General features: G+C 49.8%; 4 protein-coding genes across 4 annotated transcripts; 2 read left to right on the top strand and 2 right to left on the bottom strand.

Annotated features, from left to right (window-relative positions):
* Window positions 1-224: 224 nt before the first annotated feature.
* On the bottom strand, window positions 225-4,199 carry ENH_00051740 (hypothetical protein, conserved; the record flags this gene model as incomplete). Its single annotated transcript, XM_013581331.1, has 3 exons — window positions 225-389; window positions 1,008-1,143; window positions 1,345-4,199. The coding sequence occupies 3 exons, from the start codon at window positions 4,197-4,199 to the stop codon at window positions 225-227; spliced, it is 3,156 nt and encodes a 1,051-aa protein (XP_013436785.1).
* A 2,713-nt stretch (window positions 4,200-6,912) lies between these two features.
* ENH_00051730 (hypothetical protein, conserved) lies at window positions 6,913-9,196 on the top strand (the record flags this gene model as incomplete). Its single annotated transcript, XM_013581330.1, has 4 exons — window positions 6,913-7,366; window positions 7,768-8,033; window positions 8,312-8,958; window positions 9,139-9,196. 4 exons carry the CDS (start codon window positions 6,913-6,915, stop codon window positions 9,194-9,196), a joined length of 1,425 nt encoding a protein of 474 aa, XP_013436784.1.
* A 2,594-nt stretch (window positions 9,197-11,790) lies between these two features.
* On the top strand, window positions 11,791-17,208 carry ENH_00051720 (transporter, putative; the record flags this gene model as incomplete). Its single annotated transcript, XM_013581329.1, has 16 exons — window positions 11,791-11,905; window positions 12,135-12,259; window positions 12,471-12,968; window positions 13,073-13,196; window positions 13,369-13,562; window positions 13,756-13,909; window positions 14,046-14,283; window positions 14,407-14,512; window positions 14,666-14,770; window positions 14,971-15,060; window positions 15,203-15,307; window positions 15,465-15,588; window positions 15,723-15,901; window positions 16,063-16,297; window positions 16,508-16,629; window positions 16,822-17,208. 16 exons carry the CDS (start codon window positions 11,791-11,793, stop codon window positions 17,206-17,208), a joined length of 2,901 nt encoding a protein of 966 aa, XP_013436783.1.
* Window positions 17,209-18,343: 1,135 nt separating this feature from the next.
* Window positions 18,344-20,299, bottom strand: ENH_00051710 (integral membrane protein, putative; the record flags this gene model as incomplete). Its single annotated transcript, XM_013581328.1, has 6 exons — window positions 18,344-18,367; window positions 18,556-18,657; window positions 18,873-19,003; window positions 19,229-19,422; window positions 19,560-19,740; window positions 19,870-20,299. 6 exons carry the CDS (start codon window positions 20,297-20,299, stop codon window positions 18,344-18,346), a joined length of 1,062 nt encoding a protein of 353 aa, XP_013436782.1.
* Between the last annotated feature and the right edge of the window lie 3,398 nt (window positions 20,300-23,697).

Here is a 23,697-nt window from a genome sequence, read left to right as displayed (position 1 = left end):
CAAGGTTGCAGTTATTCGTAAAGCTGAGAATACACTTGTTGGCTGCTAAGCCCACGAAAGTCATAAACGTGCAACGTGTTTTAATGTGTGTCAGGCAACTTGAATTGCGATGCAAAAGTGGAGGCAGGAGAAAATTTGAAGTAAGAGAAGTGCATTAACTTGGGTTAGATCTCTCTGCCGCAACCTGGTGCCTTTAGTTGGAAGACCGGCAAATTCCGGTCTTACTAAGCTTGGTGTGAGTCAAACTCCCTGCAGGCTTCTCGTAAGGACTCGTACTCGTCAAGGATGCACTGCCGCAAAATAGCAGGATCCTCCACCACAGATTCGTCTGCTGAGACGCAGATGCTCACTGTTCCCCCGCAGGAGAAAGCCGAAACGCCCACACCCACCTGCATTACGACCACAGCAGCATAAAGAGAAAATAAGGGGGGGTTAATGTGTTGCCACGTAGTCCCAAAGAGGAACATAGCTGACAAACATTAGCTCCCAGGCATCTGCAGCAGACACAGCAGGGTCTCATGGCACCACGCCAGTTCGCGCTTGCCTCTCCAGGCTGCGGAACGACGAAGTTCATGCCGTGCAGGCGGCTGCAATGGACATAGGGCAGCGAGGCCGGTCCAATGACGCTGCTAAAGATTACCGAGATCTGCGCACACCGGGAGCAGCCACGTCACTATGGACCGTTACCACTCGTAAACAAACAATCAGGCGACATGCATTGGCCACTTTATCTGAGATAGAGCAAACTGCATTTGGAAATTGCATTTAATTAAAGGTACAGCATGTGCGAACCTAAAGGCCATGACCAACCACCAGTGCATGAGCACGCGAAATACCATAAGCTGCGGCAATGCCAGGAAGCACACTGTTTGTTCGCACTTGCTCAAGGTGAAACAGTCGCATTTTCTGTACTGGGACAAGCTAATCAGAGAATCAAAGATGAGTACAATATAATATTCAATAAGCGCAACCTTACCATCATCCCCAAGAACAAATACCATGCGTACCTTATGCGTTAGACGAAGAAAGTAAGCCATCAGCAAGTCGGGCCAAGTGGCGTAAAGCCAGCGTTCTAGGCACATGACCATCGGTAGGGCAAAGCTTCGCAGTGACCGCCTTAGTGCCGCATGGACTCCACGCATTCTGGAATCATCGTACGCAGAACATTCTGTGTGTACCAGAATATTAAATGATGTAGACTAAACGGCTGACACCACAGAATTGATGTGTTGATCTTCATCAAGCGGGAGACTGTTCTTTGAACAGGATAAGAAGTTAAGAAAGAATGCTTGCCTCTCTAATGAGCTGCCATTAGGGGTGATCGGCATTTGAATGACAAGGGACGCGAAGCGATTCCGGAGATCCATCGCATCCTCATCACGCCGACGGAGGTTCACAGGCACTACAAAGTTTATTTGTTCCTTTCTGCGATTAGTACTCGGAGGTTGCGTTGCGGCCTTTGTGTCATCAGTTCCATTGGAATCTGTCCCGATTTTCGGCCGACTTGTGCAGCGATGATACCCTCCCACAATGCACGTAGCAAATATGTCGTTAAGAGTCAGTCGAACAGTTTTCATACCTTCCTGGGCACCGCTTGATGCTCTGGCGCATTTCGTAGTGACTGTGGCTGCTCCCTGGCCGTTCTGTTTCTCGGGCAGGTGGGGCTTCCCCTCAGAACCCTTAGAAGACCTAAAAACCCGGGAAAGCAATTTAGTCAAGCTGGGAAACGGAGAAACTGGCGACTCAACGGTCGCCTGCTGGTGAGCCAGGACAACCTCAAGGCGGCTCTTAACGTCCTTTAGCTCTTTTAAAGGTAGACGGATGGGGTGAGAAATCCTTGTTTTGTGCGCACTGCCGCTCCGAGGAGCCTTTAGTAGCCCGTCATAACTCAGCAGCATAGCCATAGCTGCTCCATAAAATGGAAGCTGGAAAGCGAAACGGGCCGCCACTAACAGCCTCCAAAAGGCTGTGTCGGGAACAGAGCAGACAGAGACGGGTGGCTTCTGAGGGGCCACTGCTTGAACAGTGCCTGGGAATGTCAATGCTTCCTGCGCCGGACGTGAGAGCTTCTCGTTCGCGTCGCTTGCCTCAGTTGAAGCCTTTTGCGAAGGGCCTGATGCTGTCCACATAGTACTTGTACTGGCAGCGATTGCAGGGCTACCATTTTCAAGCGTCTTAACGGCGTCTTCTGTATCATTTGTTTCTTCCAGGGGCCTCTGGCCATGGCAGGTTTCCCCACTGGCCTCAGCAGGAGCACTCTTTTCTGACGGGGTTGGTTTGTCGTCCATTTCTTTGTGGGCCATGGGCTTCTCGATGATCGTACCCCCTGGGCTTGACGGCATTGAACACAGGAAGTCCTTCAAAAACATGCGCGTGATGGATATCCCGTCACCCACTACGTGGTGCATGCGGAACACGACCACACTTCCAATGCGTTCCTTCTCTAAGGGATTGCTTGTAGGATCCGGGGGCACAATGACATTCTCTAGATAGAGGAACTGCCAGAGGGGTTTCGTCGGGTCCAGAGGCTGCGAAAGCGCCCCATTGACCAAGCATATCACATCTGATTCGTCCATTAAACAATTGCAGTCTGCTGCAGACTTGCATGAACAGGAACACTTCAATGGGTTGCAACTATCCTGCATGCCCTGCTCGTCACCAAAGCACTGTTGGCGGAAGACGTCGATGGATTTCTTTGTAAAGCGCACAACCTGCTGCGTCACGTGGAAACCTGGCTGCCGAACCCAGCAGTATCTCCCCATCACCCGATCAACTTTCGCGAGAAGCCGCGGATGCAGAAACGCCGACAATGGTAAATGGCTCAGCAAGGCATCACTCCCGTTGCAGCTAGCTAAGCGCGCATATTCGCTTTTGGGCTTAAGGAGCTTCTGGGTGACAGCCATGCAGAGCTCTTGATATGTTAGTCTTTCGCAGTAAGAGAAACCTGTTACCGCCATCCATGGCATGGAAAAGAAAAGCTTCTCTTGGCTCTCCAGCAAAGACAATATTTCAGTAGAGTTGCCTCGTTTAGTAGCTTGCTGAGAGAGTGGGAGGCGAACTGCGCCATCAGAAGCACTCATCTGCTTTGCTAAACGAGCTTCAAGGTCTTCAGAAAAAAAGATGGAATTGCGCCACCTTACAACAACAGCCCAGACATAGAATCGAATCCGGCGCGCTAAAAAGAGGACGATCAGAATTGGCCATAACAGGCAGTTCAGAACGCAGTAAAAGCAAAGGCTCAGGATGCCCCACGCTGCCCAGACTAGTAAGGGATGTGCATAAGACCAACTTATCAGCATATCTTCCACAAAGTTTACCATGGCCCAAAACGTGTGGGTGACGTTTGTAGGGCTGTGCAGCTGAAGCTTCTGTGGCTCGTTTTGCTTTGGAGACGACTGAGCCCTCTCAGCAGTGTCTCTAGATCGAGTTAGCAGAGTGTCTTCTTGTTGGTGTTGCCGTGCCTGGACACAATCAGTTCCTCGTAAGTTTTTGCTTTGGGCGTCGCCTGCCAAACGTCTTCGACGGCTTATGCTTGCGCTTCCTTGAGGCAGGGAACTTTTGCTTAAAGCGCAAGCGTCGGCTTTTTCATGCACAGCGGCACTTGGCTGTGATTTTTCGGCGCCAGTGAACAAGTACCTCCGCAACAAAAACCATGCTCGACGGAGCTGAAGGCCAAAAAATTCGGCTATGCTCAAAAGTACATCCAAAGCCTTGTACATGTATGACCTTCTGTAATGAAGAAGGAAAGCATCAGGCCGTGGACTGCACTCGTGGCACAACAGAGCCCCCCCAAGCTCACCACAAGCAGCACAGTATAAATTACGGCGGCTCTTATCCGCGCTGGAGCTCATATCCTCAAGATTGTAGCCTGAACTTTGCCAGCGTATGCGCCCTGCAAGTGCCGCGTAGCTGTTTGAAGCGGCACTGCCTGCGGGTGAAGTCCCATTTGAGCGCGATGCTGGTTCCGACAGATCTTTGCTGCAGCGCTTTTTGTGCAGCTCTCTAGAACAGGAATGGCCATTCTTTATTTCATAATCGGATGCATCATGTGGCCGTGAATTGCTCGCTCTCTCTTTTTGACGGGCACGAGCAGCAGCTGGCGCGTTGCCTTCAAATTGGCAAGCATCATCGCTGTTATGTGCAGTGCAGTCACCGTTGACTTGTTCACTTCGGCCTCGTCGAAACACCCGCGAAAACATTTTTGCCCTGGCCCTGCTTAGCCGAATACTGGGCCGGAATTGGGTGAGATAGCCTGACTTGTAACGCCACTGTTGTCCTCCTTTTCTCCGCCAAAAGCTCTCGCTTCAAAAGCCAGCCAGGGCCAAGATTAAAAGCTTGCCACTTTAACAGGAAAATGAAAACGGGAACGTCCTGGGAATGTAGAGCCAATTTTACTGTAGAGCACACGGGAAAGCAGATGCCACCGTCTTCGCTATAAGCCACTGGACAGCATAGAGTAACTCCCATAAATCAATCCCAACAATTAGGCGCATGAGATTCCTGGGACGCGCTGCCCATTGTCAAGACGCAGACGCTAGAGAAAAACCAGGAAAGATTCTTCTCATGCGATAATCGGTTTGCCGACCCTGCCAAACTCCAGCCTTGACCGCTGTGGGAGGGCACGGGCTTAGCCTTCTGTATTTGACAACTCCAAAAATAATTTAAAGAAGCCTTGTGCGGGGAAAGCGACAGAGTATACGTCGTACAAGTTTTCAGGTCAAAGCTAGCTGAAACACAGGCGGCAAGACAGCGTCAAGCCAGCACAGTGTTGCCCCAAAGCTAGCGGGAGAGTCACAGCAGCGTTATATTCCCAAATCTTCTTAGACGCACGTTTTCGAACTCGAGAGAAGTAGGCCAATGTGCTATTTCTTTGCTTTTTGGCGGCAGCGAGCATCAGAACCAGATGACCGCTGAACAAGTGACACCATGTCAGTGACAGTGAAACAGTCAGTGTCTGGCCTCTCCCATATCCAATGCCAAGTTCCCGTACATGCGAAAACCATAATCTGTCTGTATATCTTCATGCGCTTGATGATTAGGCAATTCCGCTGACAAGACAACTCCCGGACTCCCTTATCGCTCGCCTGGCCTTAGGGCGTCAGAGCATACACACCACAGCTCTCTAGCCATGGGCATATTATGCTGCGATGTGAAAATATCATGCTAAATTACTCGAGTTAAAGAGGAATTTCTTCCTGGAAATGGAGCGCAGAGCTTGCTTATTCGACAAAATTTGCTGCACACTTGCCGCTATAGCCATAGTGGGCCAGGAAAATGCTGCCTCAATAAACAGAACAATATCATTCCGCTTCGCTGCGTTTTCATTGAGCTCTTTGTTAGTCACTTGGTAAGTAATCATGTTCCTGGGAATGTTCTGCGAGCAAAGAGGCCTGTCATCCTGTTACTCACCGTCTATTCTTGAAAATGTGATACTCTAGCCAAAATCACAGTACCACTAGCGCTCTTTGTGCACCACTGAAAAGGCAAAAGCTTTATTCGTGGACGTTCTGGTGCTCAATCCCTTTGTCAGGGCACTGTTTGCAGTGAGCACAGCTGAGCGGGCTAGTGACTTTTGCTGGCACGTGGTGACCCATGTTTTGGTTCTCTTTGTCCTAGGTGGCAGAAGTCTATTAATCGGATCCAACGCAAAAGAAAATTATCAACTAAAATATAAAGCTGCAAACAAGTTGAGTGGGAGTGACGCCGAATTAGCGTACTCAAAAAGTACCTAAAGCTACCTTTAGATGACCCACGGACTCCTTGATTTTTAGGTCAGCTGCATCGACACGAAACCAAAGAAATCATTGCTTTATTTGTTTTTCACTTTCAAATGCTTGTATTATGAACAAATAATTCCCCATTTCGTTCGCAAGAAAAAAGGGCATTGGCCGCTTCACTGTCCCCGGGAGATCCCCAGCGGAACCGCTGTACGGAAGAGGGGATTTTGTCTTTCCCAGACTCATTTTGAATTTTCACTTTAGTGTGATCGAAATAAAAGCTCAAATTTTCTGATTCCTTGGCGCACTTGTGGGGGTACTTCCCTCCTTACACACATTGTCGGGCGGCGTCTGGTAGGTCCTGCAGAGAACCTCGTCTCCTGGGACACCGCTGGGAAACTAAACTTTGTTTCAAACAGCTCAACGCATAACTTTCAAGAGATCATTCTGAGCCTTGCCAACAGGAACATTGTTGCAGGGGACAAAGTGACATGCGGAAGGAACTGTTGGTGGGAACGCGCAATCGGAGAGACGATGCAGCAGGCAGCACACAGTGCGTCGATAGCTCGAGAAAAGAAGAAAAGGATACGCAGGAAGGCGGTGGCATGCAACCGCTACCCCTAGCGTTCCCAACAGCTTCATGGTCTTCTTATCATCCCAGCGACCTGGAGAGCAGCTACAGCGACAGCTCGTGCAAGTCGCTTCACTCTGGCACTTATTCACATACCAGCGAATCCACATATGAAGACCTCTCTCTAAGCCCTGACAATGATGGTTCTCCACGGCAGTCTACCATCCTCTCGTTGCGTGGTACAGACACGAGGCAGCTTCCCTACGGCAAAACTACACAACTCAAAAGCCGCTGCGCCTTTGGGAAATACCCTAAACACTGGAGGCCCTGGAGACTTGGCGCATCCAGAGAAAATCAAATACCGGAAAGAGCTAATGCCATGCTCTATCTTGCACTGACAGATCCAGTTCTGTCGACATCAGTGTTGCTAGCTACAGACGGAAGAACGCCAAGAAGCCTCTCTGAGAAGGAAGGTGCGACCAAACAATTGACTCTCTTAAGTGCCGAGAATCCTCCTAACTTTTGCAATATTAGTGCTAGCAAAGCAATGCCCTGAGTCTATGTGTAGCAGCAGCAGTGACATAGAGAGACTTCCCATCGCATGCCTGGCTGCTGGGCTACTACATGTCCTCAGAGAGCGCCAAGGAATCGACTGTCGTTTCCCTTTCCACGCTTCTTGGGTTAGCGTGCATCCTCGCATTTGTGGCCTTTGCTCTTGGCTTCGCCATTGGGTGCTCTCTCGTGCGGCCGCGACCTTCCAGAGGAGCTGCTATCATAGCTGCATTTCCGCTGGCCAGCCGGTTTGCAGATGCGAGCAGGGAAACCGAAGACTTCTTTGCGTCTTCATTGTGCAATCGTACAACTCAGTCCCTGGGACACCTGGTCAAACATGAAAGAAAGATTACTCATGACACCGACGAGACTCCTGCACGAGGCTATGTGGAGAAGACTCAAGAAGAAACGTCACGCAGCGCTGCGTTTCTCGTTCTGGAAGTGGCTCAGACTCAACCAGAGGCCAAAGAGCCTGTGGCAGTTTTGAAAGGGGCTTTTAAACTATTGCTTCCACTTCATAGTGAAAGTGAGCACTTCGCACAAAGGAACAAATCCTGTTGAACCCTCAAAAATGTGTTGAGCCAGCACTATCTAGGTAGAAGTGCAGTGGCTGAAAAGCCTCGCAGCAGCAATGTGTGAGTTGGTTTGCTCTGCCGAACTCCGATATCCTGTGTTGCCAAGGCTTGCATACAGGCTTCTTTGGGGGGACAGAATCCGGCGTGTCTATATTGGAATATATCCCTGCCCCGCTAGCTGGCAGGACGGCAGAAGAGTCATGCTTCACTCCACGGTCGTTTGACTCAGAGAGAGGAAATGCAAGCGTTTCCTCCCCATTCAAACCAGCAAACATTGAGGATGCTCCACCTTTAGAAAGGAACTTCCTCTCGGGCACGAGTAAGGGCAGCTTTTCCGGGAATGCTGCCACAGTGCCAACGAGAAATGAGTTTCTTACAGTTGTTCCACACTTCACTAATGCAGCGGAAAGTTTTACTCATTTTGAGTCACTCGGACCCACATTTGCTTTGCTTCCCCCAGCGCTTGATCGTGCCTGTGAATCGACGATTGAGGCAGTCTACCACAGTGTTGATCAGGCACTGCACGATTTGCCCCCGTTGGCAAGTGGGGCTTCGTCGAAGATGTTCTGGGGTTCCTTTCTGCCTCTTAGCGGAGATGCCATTTCGGGTACAGGGCAGGTAGGACAAAAATGAAATGACAAACATGGCAGGCACGACTTAAACTGAAAGTCTGCAGCCCACGTGGGCTGACTCGTTGTTAAGCTAGAAGATGTTGTCTTTACTAGCTAGCAGACTGCGAAACTACGAGCACCGGCGTTCCCATACTATGCCATTTGCGTGGCGTGCACTGCTTTGTCCAGAGGCGAAGCGAGTAAAGAGCTTCCCAGACAAGCTTTGTCGCTGCAGCACACGAGCTCATCTACGACCTTCAAAACTTATCATGCTTATTTCTGTAGGTTGGGCAAGCATCAACGCTGAAGGAAGATAAACGGCAAGGCGGTCGGTCCGACCCTGAGGAGATGATCGACATTGCTGGTCCAGTTCCTATGCCGTTTCTTGAGCCTTCACAAACAGCAAGCGAAAATGACTGGAGTTCAAGCATGGTGCCTGTCGGCATCTCGGGGAATCGGAAGCTCCTTTCCGTATTTCAACGCCTGTTCGGCTCCAACCCTAGAGACAGGATGCTCAAAAGCAGTTCAACAAGCCCAATTATAGGAGCGCTAGGTGACAGCTCAACAGATGCAGAGGAAGGGTTAACGGGCAAACCATATGAAGGTAGCAGCAGTGCTAACAATACAGCAACGGAACCAAAGGAGCAGCCAAAACAACCTTCGGTAGGGGCAAACAGTGGCCCTTACCTGCTGTCTGTTGCATTCCATCCAATGGCCGACGCTCAGGGGAGCGGATTCAAAGCAAAGGAGCTCCTGATTAGTCTAAATCACGTTGTGACGTCTCATGAAATGTATGAAAACCTTATCCAAGACTGTCGCCTAGGTAGAGTGTACCTGCAGCTGAGCAGCGCACTTGCCTACTATACGCTGTTTTATTGGGATGAGGTGGAGTACCACCGGTTCCTTCCATTTCCTTTGAGCTGTATGCTCAAGTACGAAGTTCCGTCCTGATCATCTACTAGCTCCACCCAGAATGTAAGTGCTCCATAAAGTAAAGTGCCGAACGAACAAGCCTAAAAGCAGCTCCTTCGCTATGGCTGTGATCCGCAGGCCATGAAGATTCATCAGAAGCATCCGATTGATGGAATAAAGCCTGCGCATTTTGCCTGCAGGGATACGGCGTGCTCCGTGGGAACTCCTGAACCAACAGAAGTGGCACCGGCCTCCTGAAATTGCGGAGCCCACAGTTCCTTGAACAGCCGCTGCGGCTGATTACCCACTGCTGTGCAACGCCCAACGGGGCATACCATAGCTCTGTTCACTACCGAAGTTGACGTAAAGCATTATCACAGCAGAGCCCGTATTTTCGTCTCCTTGTAGTTGTCTGCTCTATGTGTTTCGAGCTAGCCCACAGCACAGAGGAGCTGCGACAATTTTTTTACGCCATTCCCATAGCTCTTTGTTTACAATATGAACCCTTCGGCAAAATATTTGAGGCACTGAGACAAGGAGCTTGTCGATCACCGTGGGATCATGGGGAAGAGAACTCTCAGCTACCCTCGAAAAACAGGCAAACGTGGACAGAGTCAAAGCGCACGCCAGCACCCTTCAAGATCTTTCCGTAGTTCCATGTTTTTGCGTGCAAAGAATCGCTTCAGGTATAGAAGAGCTCGGCAATGGGTCGGAGAAAAATGCAGAACCTTCAAACTTTCCCAGAACTCGTAGGGTATCATGCGGGGGTAGAGTACGAGCAACGAAGGCTGCAGTTGATTAATGCCACCTTGAACCACAGAATGCGGCTGACAGCTGTTTTGCGCTGGCTTCCACCTCCCGTAAAAACATGCCAACGGCTCTCTACAAAGTTCACCCAGCCCATTTGTGAGGGATTCGTGAGAGGTGACGTAGGCTGAAGCTGCGGTTAGAGTACAGCTGATGCTCATGCAGAAGACAACCGAAACACAGTTCAACTCAAGTAGGCCCCGTTACGACTGCATAATAACCAAATGTTCAGAATGGAACACTCTGGGAGCCACTAAGACCTCCGAACACTGAGCTTCAACCGCTCTGCGAATACGCTCGAGGGCACTCCAATCAGACACCAGGAACGCGGCGTTTGGTCGGTGTAGCGCTCGTTGGCCCTCTTTTCGTCTCTAGCCATAAGAATATCATAACTGTTACAACGTTGACTCCGTGTGCCAGATTGTCCGAATACGGCTTGGAAATCAGATGCAGCGGAGCACGCAAGCGCCACGTAGCCAAAATAGCAAATAATATAACAAGTGTATGCAAGCAGAGCGTGACTATTACTCAAACAAGACGACCACACAAAGCATATGGCAAACAGACGTTCTCCAACAATCCGTGAGAACGTCGGCGCTGGTTGGTTGTCTTACGTGGTATAGGTGGACTAAACTTCGCCTTCTTTATACTTAAACAATTATCTTAGGAAGTATGTGAGCAACTGCTCCCTCCCGCCTCAAACTGCGCCGTCACACGACTGACGCCCACGCAGACGCTTTGCGCCCTCCTACTTGTTTCCTGGACCTCATGGATCTAGGCTGTTCAACTGCATCTTTCGAAATTTACTCCTCTGTAAGAAGACAGCTATGCAATTAGTGGCTTTATCTCTTCTGCAACGTAAGCCCCGGTGCCTCATTCGCTCTCAAACGCCAAAGCCCTGGCAGGGCCCCAGTCCCGCGACATAGCACAAGCTTACTACACATGAAGCAGGAAAGCAATTTAATTTCTTGAGGATATAATGTTGTTGCCCGTCCCATTTTTTCATCTCTGCAGGTACAAGGGCGACCTTAGGATTTGTCACGGTTGGACCGCTTTTTCGCCTCGTTTTGAATCTTTGGTTGGGATGACCGTCCTCCGCATAAGCGGCCAGTTTCCACGCGAATCTAGCCGGCTCGTGGACAACTGTCACATCAAAATAAACAGCGCATGCTTGGGGTGCTAGGGCTGGCACCGAGTGGCGGAAGAGCCGAAAGGGTTTCCATGGCGGCTCCTTGAGTATGCACTCTAGGCGACTGTACAGTGGGATATTTACGGGGTCGGGCTGGCATCTCTTTCATGCCTCGGCACCATATTTAGGGATTGTATAACACTGCCTGGTATCTCATTGTACGGACACCACAACAGCTGTGGATTACCGCGTGCTGTGATGGTGTTGTAATCTGTGCATCCCACGCGACTGGCCAACAGCCATTTTTGGTGGATTTGAAAAGTCTACATTCGCAGCTACTCCGCTTGCATGGCAGCATCTGTAGCCGTATATGATCGGCCAGAAACGCATGCGTAAACACTGACAAAACATAGCCTTTACCGCCAATACTGCATTGGCGCCAAATCGCGTACGTCTGTAATCAAGGCAAAGATGCGAAGAATATTTAGGCGTTCCGTTTCGAGCGCGCCAGTACCATCTGCCTGTGATAAAAAGACGTTTTGGGTCTAGAATTACATGGGACGGCAGCACCTGCAGCTGCATTTGAAACAGCTTGCCGGGGTCTGTGCTGGTTGCGCCTCTGCGCCTTCCTTTCTGCGACGGATGGGTCAGGACATAAACAACGACAATAGCTACTTCATCTCAGTACTCTGGCGTTGGAGCGGTGATCTGCACCAGCATACTCCGCAGCCCTGGGGAAGGGCTGTGTTGCCGTTGCTCCAGTCAGCCTTCTCTGTTCACCTTTGTCTCGTATTGTGGCGTATTGACATCAAGGTGCACACAAGGACATCTTTAGCTCTGAGAGCGCAGGATCCGGGGGCTCCCGCCTCGAGGCCACAGAAAGGGAGCCCAGGCGAGCGCTGGCTGTATGCTGAAAATGCGACGCCTCCGGACAAGTTTCAGCCGCCACTCGGCTGGAGATGTGGGCGTCAGTAATTTGGAGAAGGTGGCCTCCCTTCCCGTCCAGGCGGGAGAGCAAGGTGAAGGCAGTGGTACGCCACTTGCCACCAACTCTCTGTCGCGTACAATCCTCGCTGAAACGTATACCTTCGTTATTTATCTTACCCATGCATCCATTCGCATACAACGTTTCGCGGCATTTCGTCGTGTTTGCCTTTTTTCTTTCTGTCCATGAGGTTCGGCAGGGCTGCGCACGTGACTCATTTTGCACTAGAATTTAGGTAATGGTGACTTTGCCAACGACTTTTCTTTGCGTCTTAGGTGGGGAAGAAGTAGCGAAAGAACTGGCAGTAGCAGCGTCGGCAACGGATATGCCTCATGAACTGCGTCGACAGATGTACAATGAGGCGCATGCGTTCAAGCACTCTCCGCTTTTCACTCAGAAGGTAGCGAGCGGTTCTCGTTTCGCCGTATAGCCTCAGTTTGTGCCACCGCTACTGTGTTATTTCGCTTGTTCGGCACTTTGCTCTCCTCCACAGAGTCCATGTCTTGCTGATGCCGCGCACAAGTAGCGGGTGGATCAGTCATTAATTTTATTCTTATACAGTCCTCTCCCTGCGTAAATCCAAGAAAAGCTCTGCTGGCGTTGTTTCTTAGGTCCGCATGGAAAACAAGATGGATGAACACGAACTGCTACGTGTACAACTCGAGGCTTTGGACTACCAAGAGAAGCACGGAGTGTTGCTGACTGAAGGCGATTTCTATTACCGCTATCCACAATCCTTTGACCCCTCAGCAAGGCCGAAGCCAGACGGAGGGGATGCAGAGCCTGAATGGTCACCTCATAGAGAGCCAACTGTTGCAGGTTCAGCCCTGCCAGCAGCGCAGCCCGCCGAAGGGCAGGCCGGCACTATTTATGGAGCGCAAGAAGGGGGTGAAACGCTCAGTCAGTGGCAGAGTTGGCTGCAGAGGCAGAGGAGACGCGGCTGGTATACTTCGACAACTCTAGTCTATTCAACGCTTTTTGGGGCTGTTGTGGGGGCCTCAAACTTTACCACTTACTGGCAACAGTTACAAATCTGGCGCAGCTCTATGTTTTTTCTACCATACCTGCTTTTCCTGTTCACCGTTGGATTGCCAACCCTTCAGCTAGAGGTGGGTCAGGCGTGGCCTCTCCAGCACAGCACATTCTATTGTGGATGCTTTTTCCATTAATGTTCGAAACAGCTCGCGGAAGGTGTGTTCTGTGCTTGTGTCAGCTTGTTCTTGGGAACCTCCTTCGTGGCGCTGCTATCAAGCAAAACACGCAGCTGAACCGTTGGCTAGTAGGGCTAGGGCTTTTGCAGGTGTTGACATCAATATCGTTTGTCATCATTACTGCTGGTAAGTTTGTACTGATTGGCGGACGCAGCGAAAGCACGTATGCCATGTCTTGCCTTTCATGTTTGCAGCACTGTGCACTATGAAACCCTCCAAAGTTCAGAATACGCTGTTTTTGAATGATACAGCATTTGCCGAGCTCTCAGACGCTTGGAGTACGGTTGGTTGTTCTCAGTTTTGAGCGGTCAGTTGTTGGTTTACTTCGTCTCCAGTTTTTCACGTCCTCAACCTTGGCAGGTCACAGTCAGCGACATGGAACTCTGTAACGGTTTCCATGGAAACAAAGCGGATTGCAACGCAGCAGGCCATGGGGTTCTCTGCTCTTATGTCCCGGCCACCGAAGTCTGCATTGCCTCTCCCACGGGCAAGGTGAGACTGCGTTTGTGGGCCTTGCATTTGTTGACAGTGTGCCTGGGGAATTGCAGGCTGGCGCGGTGAAATCCTGGCATAGTCTCATTTTCTTGCAATTGGAACGAGCAAAATTGCTTGTGGCTTTTGGTGCCACCAAACTATAATGGAGTTGAAGCCGGAAACAGTAACTTATGCTTGGCGCTGCGTGCAGGCGACGTTGCACTATTTAGAGGAATTGCAGCCAGCAACGATTAACACAAGCCTGGATCCTGATGCGCTGCGACCCAAAGCGCTGGCGGCTTTGGCATTTGTATGGCTGTACATCCTGGGATACATGTGGAGGGGATTGTTCAAGGCGGGATTCCGTGAGTCTCCCAGCTTGGGCTCTGGTGTATCTAGCTAGTAGTGAATGCTGCATGACGGATAAAGTTCCGCGGAGCTCCGATTTTTTTGCCCAAACTCTTATGTAGAGATGGCATGCTGTTCCTTTTTTGCCCGCAGCTTCTGCACTGTTGATGATCGTAGCCATTGTCCTTTGCGCCACATTGGCCGTTGTATCGTTTATTGTTGGGACTGACGGCAGCGTGCATGTTGCATCGGCCATTTCGGCGACTTTCGACTGGCGGCCGCTGATCCAAGGGTTCTTTAATGCAGCATATTCTGCTTCGCTTGTTCGTTACATATGCCAGGATCTCTGTTTGGGCTGCTGCATTCTAGGCACAGTCTCGAGTTATACAAAGTAAGCCGCTTCTTTGTGGGCCCGTAGCAGCTTTTTCAGCTGCAGCAGAGTGCTTTTCACGCTTTTTTTAAGAACGACCTATTGTGGAGCTATTCTAACAATGCGAGCATGCGGGTGCTACAGGATTGGCTTCAACACATACCCAAGTGGTGTATTCACGTGCATTGTGGAGTTCCTCATGGCACTGGTTCCCTTTGTATCCCTTCTGTCGATTGTCGGAAACCTTCAAGTACATTCTACGCGCCTAAACCACTGCAGTGCAGTATCAGCGTATCTGGTTAACAAGTTATGCAGTACCGGGATGGCAGGGGGTCGCGCCTTTCAGCGATGAATCATCACATTCATCGATAACGGGACAGCTTCAGGCTTGTGTGCCATGCAGGCAGTTACCGACATTCCCCTTGCCGACATCATAAGGAAAACAGGCACAGCCCCCGCTTACTTCGTCGTTTTTCCTGCTGCCTTTGAAAAAGTGTCTTCTCCCTACGTATGCTGGACACAGCTGGCTGTCGCTTGAATAGTTTTCCCAATCCCTCCTTTCCATTGTGGCTCTAGGCATAGCAGGCCACGCATTAGTTGTCGCCTCACATAGCTGCTTATTCCAGCAGCTCGCAACTGAAGGCCTGGACTTTAGATACGTGATCGCTATAGTGTCTTCTGACTTGATTTTGAGCACGTTGCCTGCAGCTTTTCGGCCTATTCTTCTACGGAGGCGTTTTCTTAATAAATACGCAAGTTGCGGCTATTGCAATTCATTCCGTCTTCAACGCCGTTCTGGTATGCCTCATTCAAACAGTCCTATTATTAAGCGTGTATTTCTGTCCAAACACTCGGCAAGGCTGTCGGTGATTTAGACAGTCACATCTGATGCAAGTTTATTCACCGAACAAGATATGCACCTGACTGTGCGACTTTGTAGGAATCTCGCCTAATCAACCATTCGTGGCGAAGGCTCACGAGCACGGTGATTGTGATCATATGCTATTGTATCTCTCTCCCATTTTGTGCAAACAACCAACAAGTTGTAAGAGTGCCAGTTACTATTCCAAATTGGACGCACTTCCCAGTTGAGGGCCTTAGATTCGGTTATTCCGCGTGAAACGAGGACGTTAGAGCAGCTTCTTAAGTAATGCGTTGAGCTTTGCGTTTCTTCTCTGTCTGTTTCTTTCTTTGTAATGCAGAGGCTTGAGTATGCTTGTTATATCATAGAGTGGCTGCTGGTTCCGATGTCTGTTTTCTGCACAACTTTCTATGTGGGATGGGTGATGGGCTTCCAGCGACAAGCAAGGATTGTGGGTCTTAAAGGTGAGTAGGGATTAGAAAAGCACACTGCGGCTGCTTGCTAGGCAGTTCAAGGTCAAACAATATAGGTGCTGCGCAGTGCAGCATTTTCCATGCCTAAGATTCAAGGTCCTTTTTGTGGATTTGCTCTTTCGCAGCCTGCATTCTTTTCGGGGGGCTATGCTTCATTGTAGGAGCCTGCTACATCATTGCAGTATTCTGTTGCCAAGATGGCATCTTTCTACCGATCTGGGTGATGGTATTCATCAACGCTCTAATTGCCGTCGGTGTGGCCTTATTTATAAGGGACCCAGACGCACAGGCGAAAACATTCAAGGTACTCCCTCACTAGAGTTTCAACCAAATTAGTATCGCTTTTGTTTCTGTCACCCTTTCTCGCATTTTGAATCGATCACCGCAAATCCCTCTGTGCTGTGTCCCATTGACAGTTGCTCTGTGCATATATTGTTTGCAAATATGCTATTCCTGTGCTTTTAGGAGCGCTTCCTGGCGTTGTATTTGGGTGGAGTGCGAGATCTGTGCAACGAAATCTCGCGAGTCACTCTATTTTTCCCGCAACACAACATGGCTGGCACCTCCGTCATTGGTATCCTCCCCACGCTATTTTGTGGCTGTTTGACGAGGCCGTTCTTTATCTTCCGCCCGTCAACGTACTGGTGTGTATGCATCAAGCACTTGGTACCTTTTGTCATGCTTGTGTCGATTTCTGACGGTAAGGAGCAATTTACTGCTTCGGGCAGCTCAGGAGATCATTCCGTGTAGGAGGACAGTTAGCCACAATATGAGCACGTTCAACCGTTGCTTCAAAGCATCACCGTTATCCATGTAGTTTGGTGACAGTAACGCAGATTTCACCGCACTTGCGTGTTTACTGCAATGCATTTTTCGTTGCGCTTTCGTTTTGGTGTGATTCGCTATGCAGCATCGCACCGTTTTGACTTGCAGTGGGACTCGATGAAGCGGTCTCCCGGTATGAGGAATTTGGGTGCAGCTCTGCTGGCGATGGCAGCTGCTTTCCTCCTACTGACGCCACTTATTCCGAAGGTTAGTATGCAGGATGATACACTTACTTCGCTGCATTCCGCTGCACATATCCTGCTTGTTTGCACTTTTTTCGCACGCGTTGATGGAGCGCTTACCTAGCGTCTACAGTCGTGCTTTCCACCAAGCGAGTCAACGCGGTCAATGCATATTGACAGGGTGGATTTGAGCGAATGCGAGTGGTGGGCGATATAGGTCCGCGACTGGGTGAGGCCGGTGTCAGAGGACTACATGTCTACTCTAGCATTTCCAAGCCACCCGTTTGTGCCCTGGCGCCGAATGTCTCTATTCACACTGATGCCCGCACTATTTCGCGAACACTTGGCGCGCTCAAAAGAGCCATCGGCAAGCGTCAAGAGCCTCGTGCTCGAATACAAGAAACAAAGGCTGCCATATATGACGTCTTTCCCTCCTGAAGGCGGAGTAGGCCCCTCGGAAGCGGAGGGTGTTTCGCAGCAGCCGAGGCGCCTTGATCGGAGCTTGGATCTCCAATCTAGGCTGCCGCAGAGCCAGCAGATGTCCTTCATCAGTAGAGCGTCGGACGACAGTGAGGCGGCTCCGCACAGAGTGCATACTTCGTAGTAATGCAAACCCAAATAGCAAATAGGAACTGAAATTCGGATACGCTTTTTTGCGGTCTCCTCGAGCCGGTGTTGTATTGAGCTGAAGGAACTTTCCACCGTAGAGCTGCAATGTTCTGCGTGTGGCTTGGCAGAGAAATCGTAAGGCGTGGTTACAGGCTTGGTGCGACGGCCTTTCCCTCGGAGTAATTTCATCTAGGGTAAGCTTTTGCGACGGAGCGGGTGTTTATTCGTATTCTCAGTCTTCGCAGTGCCAATGCTCGCTGAAGCGAGTCCTGGATGCACCGTGGCAAGCACCTGAAGTGGGTGAGCTTCGCTGTGGTGCATCCGTTGATACGCATTCAGCATCACGCTGAAGTATGGGTGGAGTTTCCGCCGTGTACCAAAATCACGTTTGTTGCACACAGCCTCCACCAGTAGACCGCCTCAGCACAACTTGTGTTTGAAGTCGCTGGTGGAGACTGCACACCCGCTGAAGCGTATTAGTGGGGCGTATCAGCAAGAAAAGGCTGTAATACGCTTCGACTGGGAAATTCGTTTTTTACTTCTAACGTTCTAGATATTGGTCAGTAAAAACATGCGTGCATACCCTACACACTTGTCTTGATAAGGGAACCAACTAACCGTGGAGATGTGACTGTTCTCTAGCGACGGGCTCTGCATACACTCTGGAGAAACCCCGTGGGGAGCCCCCCTAGCGCCTCCGGCAGTGAGGCCAATTCTATGTAACCAGTTATGTATTCTGTCGATTTAGCGAGTTATGCCTAGTTACTTACGAAACTAGAGACACTTCCAGCATAGTTGATTAGAACAAGCAGAATTTTGTGCACACAGCTTCCTTGCTCTTGAAAGGAAAAAAGCTGCTGTGCAACTGCGCACTATAGGGAGATCCAGGTGACATTCGTCGCCCCCGATATCTCATGTAGGTGGATTTCCGTTCTCAGCTGGCCATGAAGCCTCTTGGTTGATACATTTTGAGGCAATATACGCCAGCGGAGAGCTGGATACCCACAAAAAAGCAAGCAGCGCAGTCTCGGCCATGTTTAACGAGACGGCCAGCATTGTCAATTATACAGGCCGCTCCGTCGAGTCAGTTGGTATGTTCACCACCCAGACTAGCTGGAATATAGCGCTTCCTATAACGTTCCAGCAACAACACCCTGCGAGAACCCCTCACGAATAAAATAGGCAAGCGAAGGAATTTGGGACTCAAATCCGTGCCATCAAAGACCACAGATGGCAACTGTGGAAAGCACTTCGGTGTGCAGCAACGTGTGCAGCAACGTTCAGCAAGGAGCACAGCCAATACAAATGATGCGAGCCTACAAGTGATTTCTACTTAGCTCACCTCTAAAGCTGCCCCAACAGTATATGCCACGGTGCCCGCGCAGGTTCCATTAATGATCATCAGAAGCCCGGACTTCAATGAACTCTGGTTGACGAAGCGGCCCTGCAAAGCTCCATATGCACACAACAGGCATGCTTAGCACCGTACGACTGCTGCAGCGGAACCATAGCTGTGCACTAACACAGCGGGTGCTGTGACCGTGCAAAATCGGCGTCGTGGTAGAGACAGCTTTATGCTCTACTATCCTTGATACGTGGCGAAATATTTCATTAAAACTTAGTGCTCGCCTTGAAGAATCCAAGAATGAACAGCGCGACACCAGACACAACGCACGCCATGGCAAATGCCAAGTGGCCATCTGTGCTCGTCCCTGACAGCGTCAGCCAAGCAACGAAGCCGGCCAGTGGAAGTAACCCGAAAATCGAAAAAGAAGCGAACATGACCGCGCCTGTGGACCATAATTTACACAGATGTACGTCAGCAAGCTAAGGTCACCTCGCTTTCATAGCATTCTATGCGTGAATATGGGTAGACGACTCTCAAAATATGGCAGACTGTACATGACTGCAACTCCATGTGCCTACTTTGTTTCACAGGCAGCATCATTTCATCACGAGTTCAATGGTGTCGGAAACAGTACGACCTGGAGAATGGTAATCACTCGTGACCTAACCTCTTCGTAGGGGACTGGGGCCCTCTGTTGCCATGAGTCCCAATTCTTCCACCATCATATGCCGGACGAAGAACTCCCTGTACTTGAATGTGATATTAACGAGGGAATCCGCATCTTCCTCTGTAAAGCCATAGCGGTCTCTATAAATCTCAATCATTTCTTGCTTTTCCTCATCGGGACAGTTTTCTATTTCCCTGTGGCAACGCGTAGTTACAGCAGAGTCACTGACATGAACAGTTGCAAGACTGCGAGCGCCAATGTGCGAAGTACGCTCTAGCATCTCAGGGCTCCCACAGGTACGCGGTACGTGCCGTGAGACTTAGCAGCCTACCATTCCTCTCTGTCCCTTTCGCTCTTGACAAAATCGTCTTCTGCTGCAGAGCTCACGAACTCTCCGAAACCCATACTAATCGCGTCTGCCAGAAGATTTCCAATGCCAATGATGACGACTTTCGACGGATGTAGATTGGCGCCGACGCATCCAGCAACAATAGCGAATATCGTGACAATGCCTGCAGTCATATTCTCTTAAAAAGCAACTCTGACGTCTATCCGGTCAACATAGGGCGTGAAGCGGCTTCATGCCAAGACACCGAAGAACGGAGGCGTTAAATAGCGTCAGTGGCGTCGATGAAACTCACCATCAAGACCACCAAACACAATGGCTTTCAAGTAGTCTGAAGACGTTTTCTTATGTGCCTCTGTGTGAACGCCAGAGAGTTCGCCGTAGTCGCCGGGATTTTGGCTGTGGTGGTGGTTGTGCTGATGAGCAGCCCTGATATACACAGCATAGAACCGCGTTTCCAAAGCGTTAGTTGCGGCAGAGCTAACATCTCTTCCTTCCTCGTCTCCCATTAGCTGAGCTATACTACGCGAAATGAAAGGGCGTAGGGTAGTGGGACAAGTCCCCTCGCCATAGTTGAGAGCCCTCTGCTTGCCTCGTAGCATCAATGTCCCGTGTTCGGAAGGCCATGCGCGCTTTCTGGAGATCCCTGTAAGGAACACCGCCACCTCCTGCACAGCAGGCCGGAGGCCGTGTTGCGAAATTGGTGACCTCAGTGGCCCCAGCATCCTCCAAGAGTGGTAGTGATTTCTCCTGCTGCATAGTTCCAACTGAAGCCGCCTCCCCTAGCTGACGCGATGACGGAATGGTGTTGACCTCCGCGACACCCCTATCACAAATAGTTGTATTGGAGTGTTGTTTGGAGTTGCCAACAGCAACATACACACAAAAGGGACGGCCTTCTGCGCCCTCGCGAGTCGAGCCCCTCGAGTCGCACCGCGAAGCTTCGCCTACGAGAGCCACAGCTAATGTGCTAGCCCTCTCAGTCTCAACTCATGCTTGTAGCTACACTCAGTCGAAGACATAAATGGCACTCAATTGTACACAGCGTCGACTGCGCAGCTCACAACTCAACAGCGCGATTGGGCGGAATTGCCGTCGCAAATATGACCGACTTTTAAACCAGTCGAAAGTTCGCTCTGAAAGGAAATATTAATCGACAACAGAGAGACTTTTGTAACGCTGCTAGACGGTGCACAGAGGGCCATCAAATCAAGAGCGATCTAGCCCATACTGCTCAGCCCCACAAACGACATGTACCAATCACCAGTTGAAAATTAACGCGGCTTATAACCTCTATTTCGCTGTAAAATAGTGAAACGTTAATTTTAAGTTAGTTACTGTGATTGATATCCTAGTATTAGAGTGAACAACACAGGGGTTAATGATGGCACAGAATAGGCCCGGTCACTCCCTGCCGGTCACTCTCGCCGCAGATGCTGGCAGGCCTGCAGAGTTTTACACTGGGTTTTGGTCACTTCATACCCTTGCAAATTTGGTGGATACCTGATAGTTTTGCCTGCCAGAATTACTTTCAACATCAGTCGCACACACCGGACTCTTCCAGGAGCCGTCAATTCTAGGAAGCATGATTTTTTGGAACGCTCTATCGGGAGCCGCATGTCGGTGATTGCTGGAAAGATTTGATTTGCAAGAGGAGTCAGCGAATTTCATGGATATAAAAAAGACCTAGGCCATATACGACAACTCTGTGTAGGACTTGGCGCGGCTCCCTGCACTACCTTTAAAGTTTTCTCCTTCAAAGCGGGGCTCGTCTTGGATATTCTGCGGGTTTCGTACTACAAGCGTATCCATTTGCTAATGCAGATGCTGCGCTCCCCTTAAGCGGCTTTGGTGTTTTTCTGAGTCTCCACAAGTTGCTTTTCACTCAATTGTGCATCATCTCGCGCTTTTATTCTCAGTGGGTATTAGTAAAATGGGCTTCAGTCTGCGTAGTGCCGTTTAATGAAGTCCTATCTTCAAGCTATAACCTAGATTGCCCTCTTCATCCAGTTTATCGGCTGAAGTTTGTAGGTTCCTTGGTGGTAATTTAAAGTTTTTGGCTTCCTTCTCCCCCGTTACAAACAGGTTTTCCAGTGACCTTAAACGCAGTAAATTCAGCTGGATCACCTCAAGCCTGACTACTGCCGAGTATCTGAGCGTCTTAGTGCATGTATTCTGTGATACATGTGCCGTTAGTTTCTATATGGAAGCTCTTCGTGGCTATGCACAATACCAAATACAGCGCAAGTTGTGTGCAACTGTACACAATAGCCACGATGTGGGATTCATGGTCATATGATTCAGATAGTTTAGATTGATTCAGTGGAATAGAAGCCCTTGACGTGCAAAGTGCCTTGGTAGTTGGGCAATCAGACCCTTTGTACCTTGCTGCTAGACTCAAGGTCTGAGTTGTCTAACAGGCCTTGGAGGTGCAATGCGCAACGAGCGCAGAGAGGAAGAAGAATAATGGAAAGACAAACGCATGGCTCCGGTAATTGGGCCTGCAGTGATGCTTTTTGAACCCTTCTAATGTTTCATGGTATGCATAATGAGTAGGGATGATTCGGTGTATCCAGGGATGCAGAGATACGGAAGAGCCAAGCTGGGCGTATGTACTGCACAGCGCCTACTGCTGCGACTATGCTGCTACCTGCACCTCAAGCAGGGCCTACGATCGGCACCTAACGTAGGCCCATTTCCTGGAAACTGTAGGTTATATTTATCGAAATGCAGTAATTCTTAAGTTTTCCCAAAATCTGTTATTCGATTCGTCCCACTCGGGGTGCTCGCCTCCTAGGCCCTGTGGAGAGGAGGCCTGCACTGGTGCCGGCGCTATCGCTAGCCCTAGTCTCCACGCATTTTCAGGCACCTCTAGCGTATGCATATTAAGTGGCAGACAAATTGCCTTACTTTGATTCTAGTAGGAGGGTCCTGTCCTCCTCCAGTGTTGCGACCACTTGTAGTTCGCTAGCTAGCTATCGTCTATAGGCCACCAGCAAGCCCTATTGTAGTGCCTGTGCACTACAGCTTAGCTCACTGCAGCTGGTGACCTCAGCGAGAGTGTGTATTAAGGAGACTCGGCATTTCGTAGCTCCCCCGAGCTTCAAACACAGTGAGCTAGTTACTCACTCAGAATCACCCTAGATCTATTTATGTTTGAACTCTGTTAACGTTAAGATAAACACGCAGGTTTTGGGCGTCGCCCAAAGGGTAATACCTCCAGCCATTCTCGCCAGTGCCTACTTGCTTTAATGGGGATTTGCCCCATTTAAGCAAAGAGACGCTTGTTTTCTATTTGGCAGTGCATACCGCATGTCCCACAAGTTCACAAACATAAGCATACTTTAGGGTGCAAAGTTTCCCGATCAGACTAAGCTTCAGAACCTCTTGATTGCCCTGGATCTGTATTTCCCTCTTTTACTTGCTGAAAGCTAGAAAAAGTCACAAGAGCTTCACTGTTCTGATCGAGTTGCTCAACTTCATTGGCAGAGCGCACATATCGCATGAAAAACTAGGGTTCCTTGGCAAAGCTATACGCTTATTCAAGGCACAAGGAGACTACTGATGGCTTGAGAGAAACTGAATGAAACATCGCACCAAAAGTATAGGATATAAGTTGAGCAGAACTAGTAGAGGGAGCGTTCTCAGCGAGATGAGTGGAAGGAGAGGTTCTCATCACAGCCGCAAATGCAGTTGGAAAAGGCATATGTACAACTATTAAAAGCACGCACAGGACCCGCGGCGAGTTGGCAAGACGTTTTATACCTGTAGGCTGACTGGCCATTTAACTAGTAAATACACAAGCAGACGCATGAAGGAAGAAAATGAACAAGGTAATAAAAATGCTGTAGCAAATTCGGAAAACAAATAGCCTATACAAGGCATGTAACTCTCACTAGTAAACGCAGTATACCAGAAATTGATACTGGTTCAACACGGCTGGTAAGGGGCATTGGTGGGAATGCAGCGCTTCAGACAGAGCGGCGACTATTGGAAATGTATGTATTTGACTTAACATTGATAGTGATCAATGAGCTTTCGAAAGGAGAATTGAAGATGCTGGCATCTCCGCCTCTGGGCCATAGCTGGCCTGAGCCTTAGAGATGCGGCGATTTGTGCACCG

The sequence above is a fragment of the Eimeria necatrix genome, genomic scaffold (genome assembly GCF_000499385.1).
Source record: "Eimeria necatrix Houghton genomic scaffold, Enh_scaff40, whole genome shotgun sequence".
Taxonomy (NCBI): Eukaryota; Apicomplexa; class Conoidasida; order Eucoccidiorida; family Eimeriidae; genus Eimeria; species Eimeria necatrix.
Note: the sequence above shows the minus strand (reverse complement) of the source record. Positions and strands in the feature narration are given on the sequence as shown.